The sequence below is a fragment of the Protopterus annectens genome, chromosome 3.part1 (assembly GCF_019279795.1).
Source record: "Protopterus annectens isolate FY-2018-M chromosome 3.part1, PAN1.0, whole genome shotgun sequence".
In the NCBI taxonomy this organism is placed as follows: domain Eukaryota; kingdom Metazoa; phylum Chordata; order Ceratodontiformes; family Protopteridae; genus Protopterus; species Protopterus annectens.
In genome coordinates this window covers 1,254,169,497-1,254,180,057 of record NC_056732.1, presented here as the reverse complement: position 1 = coordinate 1,254,180,057, position 10,561 = coordinate 1,254,169,497, and the positions used below count along the sequence as shown (strand labels likewise).

The window sequence follows — 10,561 nt, the reverse complement described above, 5'->3', positions numbered from 1 at the left end:
GTATACACTCAGTGACAATTTAAGCATTTAAAACTGAACTTGTGCCTGCTGTTATATAAGAAGGACAATTAGGAAATTAACTCACAAAGGGTCATGTTCTGCTCCTTAAACAGCCAATAACCTGACTCAAGTTGCTCAGTACAATAATTTGTAGTGACAGATTCTTATTTATAGAGTTCTGAATGTATTTTGCAAAATTAAAATTATTGCCATTCAGACACCAATTAATACCTAAAAATGAGTAGTTTTACCATGTTCAGTATAACATTTTATTTACGAAGCATATGTATTTTATCCATAAATTTTTGAACTCTTTCAGGATCAACATTATTGCCCCAATAGCCTCCTTTCTTGAAGTGTGAACCAATGATCATGGCACTTGCATCCACATACTGCTCCACGTTTTCAAGGGTCACACCAGATCCGATCAAAACTGGAATTTTCACAGCCTGTGCAGTCTCTACACAAAAACAGGAAAAGCAAAAATTCAGGATGGTAATTCAGCAGATGTAAACAGAAATTTAACGTCAGTCAATATGCATTGTGATTGTTACTTCTGTTTGCTGAAAGATCGATTACATTTGCCACACAAGTCTTTCAAATTCTGATAACTTCTAAACCAGGCAAACTATATACAGTCATATATACTGTAAAGCTGCAAATTTAAAAACAAAAATGGTCTCACCCCATCTGCGACAGCAGTAGTACTACTACTGTCCTATAATTTGATTTTTTGGGGGTAAATACCTACATGAAAAAAAAGTCCAATTTTAAAAAATGAAAATGCGTAGAGCATCCAATCCTAATTTTGGGCGCACGTGTGTTTAGACAGGATGGCGTGCATTTGTCAAGATCATGGAAGAACATTTTTGCATCAGATACTTTGATACACTTCTGACGATTGTTAATGGTAGGAGCATTAATAATAAATTTTTTTTATTTGAAAAGTTACTACAGTTCCACAAGATTGATATTCTTATTGCTTGTGAAACATGATTAACGAACAATGACTGGAAACCAGTAATGTCAAGGTTTAAATGTTTTACTGTAACAGACATTCTAACAAAAATCAGGTGGAGGTGTCATGATAAGGATTAAAGATTGTTATGAGACATGTGATTACTTCCTGTTCAATGATAACACCAATATTATAGATTATGTATCTGTGACAATAAACACAACCCTGGAACATATAACAATTATTGGAGCATATAGACCACCACAGTGAAGTGCTGATGACCTAAAGGAATTCATACATTTCTTGCATGAAACACAGAAGGGAAGAATAATAGTGGCTGGTGGACATAAATTTACTTAAAACAGACTGGAATAATACTGACTCAACATTAGTAAAAAAAATATTTACAGCATATGTTCAGGAACAACAGTTGCTTCAGATGGTAAAAAAGTCAACAAGATAATAGAATATACTAGACATTGTCTGTGTTCTTAAAGGAATAACTATTACTTCATGTCAAGTTTTACCACTGTTGATGTGCATCATGGAGGTTATAAATATTCATTTGTTGCTCGATAATTCTGACAAACTGAAATCTAAATCAATACACAGATGATTAATAACAGATTATATGGAAGCAAAGCAGTCACTAATTTGGAGTGGAGTTCAGATGAAAAAACTGCAGAAAGAATGTGGAAAGCTTTGTAAGACAATTGTTTGAATGCAAAAAAAATGAAAAAATAATTAACATCAGGATCTAGGCACACAACTTCAGATGGATATATTTCCATAATAACAAAATACTTGACTAAGGTGAGAGACAAAAATATAAAAAAATGGAAAACAGATCAAGCTACGAATTTGTAAACTGAAATAACAAGCTGGACAGAAAAATTACACATAGTACGAGACAAGATCAAGAAAAAAATTAAATAAAATTTATATAAAGATATTGAGCATAATAGTAAACCATTTTATAGATATATAACTTGCGGCAGGAGTAAAGATGTACAAATTGATAAACTATATGTGGATTTTAAAATGTATTTTCAGACAAAAGAGATTATAGATATGTTTACAAATCTTAGGCAAAACAGTTTGGCTCCACCAAGGGGGTGATAAAAATTGTCCTAGTGATATCCAGGTAACCTAAGATACTGAAATCAAGTTAGATTATACTGAAAAAAAAACTATTCAAATTGGATCCAAATTAAGCACAGGAAGGAGACGAAATTAGTAATAATAACCTGAGAACACTTCTGCATGAACTTACAAACAGTAGCATCATATTTACTTACTACGTTATATAAACATGGTGAGATTCCTCAAGATTGGAGACATGCACTTGTTAAAATGTGTCTTTAAGGGAAAGGGAGTCATACAGACCCATAAGTTTACTTTTCTGCTGTGGAGAAATAATGGAGAGGGTTATATTGGATAAATTGTTGTCAGAATTTGAAAAGATGGGACTTGAAAACCATATATCAGTAAGCATATGTTGAAACTAGATCTATCACCACCTGTAACATGATGTTCTTTTAACAATATAATAACAGCTGTGAATGAACAATTGTGCTGTGATGTAATTTATACAGATTTAGCTTCTATATTTGATAGGGTAATACATAAAATACTGACCAATAAATTAGAACAATTATGTACTGATGTACTCTTGATACGATGAATAGCTGCATGAATTACATATAGGATATAACAAATATACAGCAACTGGAAAAGTAAAATTCACGGTTATATTCAGGGTGTCCCACGGGGCTCTATATATCTTTACTGTTTAGTCTGTATCTTTCAGATCCCTCTTTTTCATCTGAGGTGTTCTACAGTCTGTATGCAGATGACTTGAAAATGAGTAAACTGATCGTATGTATTACAGTTAGGACATGCCTGTAAAAGAACCATTTGGTCACAGGAGAATAATATGCTGATAAATACATCAGAAACATTGACACAATTTGTCACACCAAACTTCTACTTCAAAAGCCCTCATTAACATTCTCACCAACACTCTCCACACAGCCACACAACAGGCCTCCCTAATACAGTACACAGATGGTGCCACACCCATTTGCACATCTGACAACGTGGCACACCTCCAAAAAATTACTGAGGAAACTTTAACAGCAACTTCTCATAGCAAATTATTAGAGATGACAGTGAATGATAATATTAAATTTGACCTGAATATATAAAACTGCATCAGAAAAACTTATCAAATACAAGGGATGCTTTATACAGCCAAAAAATTTCTAGCAGACATGACTACAGCTACACTTGACACTACTTTATCTCTTTCCCCACACTTCTTTATGGTGCTCCCATCATTACTAACCTTCAGGCGTCACAAAAATCAAAAGTTGAACAATATAACAAAGTTGCTAAATTTGCAGTAAATACCCCTTTCTGAACCACTACTCTATAACGCTAAATAGCCTAAGTTAGATAGAACTACCCTGTCAACTGACATACACATAGCTTCTTACCACCTATGAAAATTATCCAGAATCCATCTGCTTGTCCAGCACTAAACAACACTCTGTACAACTATGTTCCTAGTTGGTCATTATGACCCACTGACCAAATCACCTGTCTGTCCACAAACCTATCAAATCTGCTGGGCATTGTCTATACCCATACCATGTTGCTAAGGCCTGGAGTTCCTTATCTTTATCCATCAGATCAGTACCCTCCTTCTCATCCTTCAAAACCATTCTGAATCCCTTCCTAGCTGAACTTTAGCTCTGTTCTTTCTCAACACCAGGGTAAACTATATCCCTACATGTGAACAGATACCTAATCATGCCTTACATCTCCTTACTCTCTCTTCTTCACTTGCTTCCTTACTTCTATCAATTTCTCTCCCCTGGCTTTCTCTCTAAATATACTATAAACCTGCTATTCTCTCATTATGTATTGAAATCTCTACTTGTGCTACACTAACTTACCTTTAATTTCTCTATAAACTGGCTAAAATTTCTCTAGCTATTAAATCATTGTCATATAACATATATCTAATCTTAGCCAATGCTTTCATATTATACCTTACTTGGCATAATCGTTTAAACTGCAATTGTTTTTTGTGTTAATTTTTAAAGACTATAAAATTATTGTTTTCAAAATGTTTCATAATACTTTGAAGCTTTTCTGCCCGGGCCTCCACTGAAAATAGGCTCCTACCCATTTGGAATTTCCTAGTAATCAAATGTCAATCAACCAATTAATCAATAAATAAATAAAAACAAAGCATATGAGATTTTGAGAGACATAAACTGAAATATGAATATTTAGCACAGCACACAGTGATTGAAACTGTAGTTTCATTTAAAGATCAGGGTAAATGGGTACATCGAGCTTTCAGTTATTCTAATCATATCAACTGATTGGTTAATGATAGTTATAGAACCACAGATTATATAAAAATATTTAGGAAATCAGAAATGATGATGATATTGTTTGTTAGTTACATTAGACCCAAACTTAAGTATGGAATAACAATATGGAACTCTTATAAGAAAACAAGCATGAGTAAACTGGAAAAAGTACAGTGGAAATATACCAAGGGCATTCATGGATGTCAAAATTTTAGTTATTATGAAAGACTAAAATATTTAAACTTGTGTGGTGACTCATATAGATATTTAATAGTGAATCTTATTTGGGTACATAAGGCATTTACTGGGAATGTTTGGGGTTATCAAAAAGTAGTAGGCTCCAGGTAATCTGGTTGTGCTGACTAATGTCGCCAAAATGGGCATGGGTATTTGCCAGTGATAAGTTGGTTGAGGACCTGGCCTACTTCGAGCAAAACCAGAGTCCTATGCTAATGGTGGGAGGGGTGTACGCACCCCTATTGGCCAGTGTGTGCCCTCCATAAAGCCCAGCAGCCCTGGGTCAATAGGTTACTGGCAGTCTGGTGTCCAGCTGCCCAGCTTAGGTTACCTGGGTTAGCTCTGTTGAGCAAAAGCTGGATATAAAAGCAATCAATTTGTCTAACATTTACTAAGAATTGCCACACTCAATGTAGGTTCAGTGACAGGACATGGCTTTGAAGTGGACAACATGATGGTAAACAGAAAACTGGACATACTATGTAACCTGGAGATGGAAGGTGGAAGAGCAGAGCAGAAAAAACAATTGGCTTGGGACATGGCTTTGAAGTGGACAACATGATGGTAAACAGAAAGCTGGACATCCTATGTAACCTGGAGATGTAAGGTGGAGGAGCAGAGCAGAAAAGCCAATTAGCTTGGGATCAGGCTAGAAATGGCATGAGAATTGTGATGATGGAGTGGTTTCAGAAGACAGTGAGGGATGTCATCAGAAGTAGTGACAGGCGCCTGGCACTCAGACTCCAGTGTAATATCAGAGCATTATTCATAATCTCAGCCTATGCCCTACAGCAGGCTTGAGATAGTGAGGAAAAGAGTACATTCGGACACGTGCGGCAGTTGCAGGAACTACTAGATAAAGCAGGACAACAGGATTTGGTGTTGACAATCAGTGACCTGAATGCACATATTAGGACAACAAGAATAGGATATGAAGACTGCCTGGGATCACATGGATGGGGCAGCAGAAGTAAAGGAGGAACCAATCTAGCTCTTCCTGGCAAATGGCTTGAAGGTTGCCAACACATGGTTCAGAAAGACAGACAGACACAAGATTGCATACAAATGTGGCCAATATGCAACTCTGGTAGACTTCCTCACAGTAAGGAAAGGGTGAGAGGGTAGAATTAGTGATTGCAAAGTCATCCTTGGAGAAACAGTTGGCCCACAGCATAAACCACTGGTTGCCACAATTACCTGCAAACAGTGGTCACAGACGCAAGGCCAACAGAGACCAGGCTGAACACCTGGAAGTTTACTGGAGAGAAAGCACAACAGTTCAAGGAACTACTCTGGACTCTAGCATCTCAAGAAAAAGAGGAAATATATGGAGTTGAAGAATGGCAGTGCCTCCAAACAACATATGTAAGGGCTACAGAACAGACATGTGTCCAAGCCACATATGAAAATAAGGTCCATAAGGAAAGATGATGGTGGAATACAGAAGTCCAGAAAATCATCAAAAAAATAAATAAATAAATGCAGGAAAAAATGGGAGATAGAAAAGACAGACCAAGCTAGGAAGGAATACTGGTTGGCTAAAAACAGGCTGAGAGAGGAGTTGCAACAGCAAAGAACAGGGCATCAGAGGCACTCTACCAGCTTCTAGAAAGTGACTTAGCAGATGACAATTAAACTCTATCAAGCTGCAGACAAAGATAAAAAGATAAAGAAGATAGACAGACACCCTTCATAAGGTCCTGCTTGTCGCTCGTCTGGTTAGGATTAAACAAACAAACATTTGTTTGTTCAGTTCATGCAGCTTTATTACACACAAACACATCAGAAATGAGGCTCTGTAACTTAAACTTAAATAAACTTATAAACAGACAGACTACCACACTCATACATGTTAACACTCTGGCTGTTCTCTCAAAATGGCACTGCTGCACGTGGTCAGTATTTATATGCATGTGCTACATCTGAAAATGCTTCTTAAAGGTACATATACATGCTCTGATCTACATCCTCCATCTTTGAGAAATAGTCCATATATGAAATGACAGTATTCAATGACATGCAATTTACAGAAATAATCTCTTGACATGCAATTATACAAAATCAGATGAAAATAAAACAATCATGTCCAGGTTACTCTGGATTTTACACTAGATCTAGAAATACGACCTGACTGTGTAACATAAAAGTCAGAATTGGATCTAGCAACGGGGACTGTCTTCAAGGAATGTTCAACTTTGGGGACATCTGGGACATCATCAGGAACAGAAATAGATACTGAGACATGTTCTTTGGTATGAACATTGTCAGGGTTGCTCTGAGATCTACAGTCTGTATCACAGGTACAATGCTGCGATATCATTTCTGATACAGGAAGAAAATGTCTGCTGTTTCTCCTGTACTCTATACCCTCAGATTCCATGAAGAAGGATCTCAACTGAATACATATACCTCTCACTTGACCAATTCGATCAAAGCCTTTTGCCACTTGCATCCTCACTGTCTCTCATTCTTTTAACGGAACAAGAAATCTGCTCATTTTATCATAGATGGACTTCTGAGAAGAATGTTTCTTAAAAGGTCGGGCTTTGATTGCTCTGTTGTTTTTAGCATTAGGCACAAACAAACGAACTAATAGGTAAGGTTGTTCTGGTTTGCCTAGATAGAAGTCTCTGAGCAAGAGAGCCAAGTTTGTTGTCACGGGGTATATTTCTGAGATTAAGTAAATTAAAGAAGATATCGGCATTGTCATGCTTTGTCATCTCCAGTAATTGCTTTGCACTCTGTACTGCACATTCAGCAAGGTCGTTTGACTATGGATATTCAGGACTGCTAGTAACATGGATAAAGTCCCACTCTTTAGCAAATCTCTGAAACAACTGACTGGTAAACCGAGAAACATTGTCAGAAATAACTGTGTGGACTAACACGGACGGAGAAATGACGTTTCATCTTAGTAACAGCAGCACTGGAAGTTAAGTTAGGTAGCAAATTGTTCTCAAACCAATTTGAATAAGAGTCTACCAACAATAATTAATGTTGTCTGTTCCACTCAAATATGTCAGTTGCTACTGTTGACCAAGGTAGTTCAGGAATCTGGCTTAGCTGAAGTGGCTCTTTTTGCAAATGCGACTTAGTACAGTTGCACACTGAACAAGAAGAAAGCACTTTATCAATGTCTTTCTTCTAGAGAAGGCCAAAATACTAGTCTTCTCCCCCTTCTTCTGATAGAATCAGAACCTGGGTAGCCAGAATGTAAAATCTCAATGTAGTCATCCTGTAAGGAAGTAGGAACAACAACTTTTGGACCTTTGAAAATGATACCATCTTCCATCAGCATCTCATCTCTGTATGAAAAATAAGGTTGCACTTCTGGCAGTACACAGGATTGCTTTGATGGCCATCCTACATTGATGAAGTGGTTGAGCTTTTGCAAATTGGATCAGTCTTTGTATGATCTCTCAGCTCATCAAGTCTTGTGGTAGAAAATGTACTCACTTTCATGACATCAAAGTCAACAGTCTCTGCATCAAGCTGTTCCATGGTATTTCTGGGCGATCTAGATAAGGTATCAGCCAGATAAAGAAGTTTACCCCTTGTACAGACCATTTTGAAATTGTACTTTTGCAATTTGAGGATCATTATTTGTAGTCTTGCTGGAGTGGAATGCACAGGCTTCTTTGAAATAGTTCCTTCTCAATTTGAGCATATTGCATCTCAGTCTTGGTACGACTTCTAGATGCATAGGCAACAGGTCTGTCCTCTTGAAGAATAACTGCACCAAGACCGAACTTCGAAGCATCACAGGAAAGAACTACTGGTTTGTGGACATCATAGTATCTCAATGTAGACATGTTAGCAATTTGCTGTTTGAGGTTATCAAATGCTCTCTGGTGTTGTTCTAACCATGACCATGCAACATTTTTGCGTGTCAGCTCTCCTAAAAAGTGCTGATAACTCACTAAATTCAGGGATAAATTTGCCCAAATAGTTAACCATACCAAGAAAATGCTGTACAGCTTGGACACTGTCGGGAGCTGGCATCTCAAGAATAGCTGCTTGCTTGGAAGGATCTGGTTGTAAGCCTGTACTAGTAAATAAATGACCTAAATAAGTAACTTCTGGAAGTCTGAATTTGCACTCCAGAGGACTGAGTTTTAAATTTACTTCCACACGCTCTGTCCAGAACATTCCTGAGGTTTCTGTTATGCTCTGCTTCACCATTACCTCCAACCAGTAAATCATCTCATCAACTATTATTGCACATGGGTAGCCTGAAAAAATTTGCTCCCTTGTACATTGAAAGACTTCACTGGCAGAATTTATTCCAAAAGACAACCTGAGGAATCTGTAGCTACCAAATGGGGTGCTGAATGTAGTCAGTAGTGAAGATTTGCGATCAAGCATCACTTGCCAAAATGAACTCTTTGCATCTAAACAGAAAAAACAGTGGCATTTGGCATAAGGGTGGCAATCTCCTTGATGGTACACATAGGATGATGAGGTCTTTTTAATGCCTTGTTCAAGTCTCCTGGGTCAATGCATATTCTGGTCTCATCTGAATTTCTATTATGAGCAGCTACCATGGAAGACACCCTCTCAGTTGGTTCTGTGACTAGACAAATCACACCTTGCTGCACCATTTTGTCCTGCATAGCTATTGGAAGTCTCCTTGCTGGTCTGACCACTGGATGGAGCTCTGGGTCAACTTTCATGGAGTACCAAACTGGAAGTTTGCCTAGCTTGTAGTCGAAGACATCAGCATACTCTGAGAAAATAGCATCGCTGAAGCTATGTGCTTACATGATGTACTTGTCTGAGACCTAATAATGTCTGTCTTCTGACTACATAAAATTGCAAGCTGTAACTGTTGCCAGCCGAATAGCATGAAAGCACTACTGAGCCTTTGGTTTGATTCTCTTTACCTCCATAAGCAACAAGCTTCACACAACTGGCCAAATTAAGTTGCTCACCAACACTCACTTTAGCAAATGTTTCTGCTGACATTACATTACACTTTGAACCAGTGACTATTTTGAGCTCTGTGGGATTGTCATTGATCAGGACAGTAGAAAATACTTCATTCTTTGCCAATAAATCTACTGCTTTTCACTGACCACAGATACACCATCTACATAGAAAGCAGGGTAGCAGCTCTCTGTATATGATTAACTTTCTTTTTTGAGTGACCTTTCTCAATAACTGAATGAGGCTTGCATGATTTACAAAATTTTTGAAAATGGTTTAATTTTTTACACTTGTGGCATTCCTGACCAAATGCTAAGCACTTCTCTCTTTTAGACTCATGATTGGCACCACAATTACGACGGTTAACAACAAGACTTGACTTAGGTTTTACTGACTCACTCATACACTGTACTGAGCATGCCCTTTTTACTGAGCTAGTCTTGGAACTTGCTACAAAGTTACGGGTTTTCCTTGCCACACCCACAGAATTTGCAGCTGCCATATGCTTAGACCTGTTTTTGCTTGCCACGTGTCGCATGCTGTTTACATTTGCTCTAGAGGCTGTTGAAATCATGCTCTCACCACTTCTAAGCATACGTGTGTGCCTTTCTGTGAGCTCACGGATTTGACAAATCTCTATGGCTTTGCTTAATGTTAAATCACTGTCAAAAAGCAAAATCTTTCTCACTGCAGCACTATTAACACCACACACAAGCTTGTCCTTTATTAACTCATCTTTCAAAACTTCAAAGGTGCCAATATGAGCAAGTAGCTGCACCATAAGCCCAATACTTGAAACAAAATGCTCACAAAGAGTATGTTACTCCAATCTCTTTATTGTTAAGCACTTTCTTCCCCAGTATACACCTCAGGGACTTCCTCAGAACAAGAAACAGAACTCATCTTTCAAGTCACCAAATTTGCACATTTCAGCTTTATTTCTCAGGTCAGTGATACAAGCTGCAAAAGTTTCACCTGGCTTTTGGTCTCTTGTATAAAATAAGTGCCTCTCTAATGTAACATTTGTCTGAGGGTTGCACATTTCTCTAAATTT

At 37.6% G+C, this 10,561-nt stretch overlaps 1 protein-coding gene across 2 annotated transcripts in view; it reads right to left on the bottom strand.

The window, feature by feature from the left end:
* Positions 1–255: 255 nt before the first annotated feature.
* The window catches only part of LOC122798405 (uncharacterized protein F13E9.13, mitochondrial-like), a 472,524-nt gene continuing 462,218 nt past the window's right edge, over positions 256–10,561 (bottom strand). For both annotated transcript variants that reach the window (XM_044067318.1, XM_044067316.1), the window contains exon 6: positions 256–460. In XM_044067318.1, coding sequence (XP_043923253.1) covers positions 270–460 — 191 coding nt within the window. In that variant the 3' untranslated portion in view covers positions 256–269. The remainder of the gene's footprint in view (positions 461–10,561) is intronic.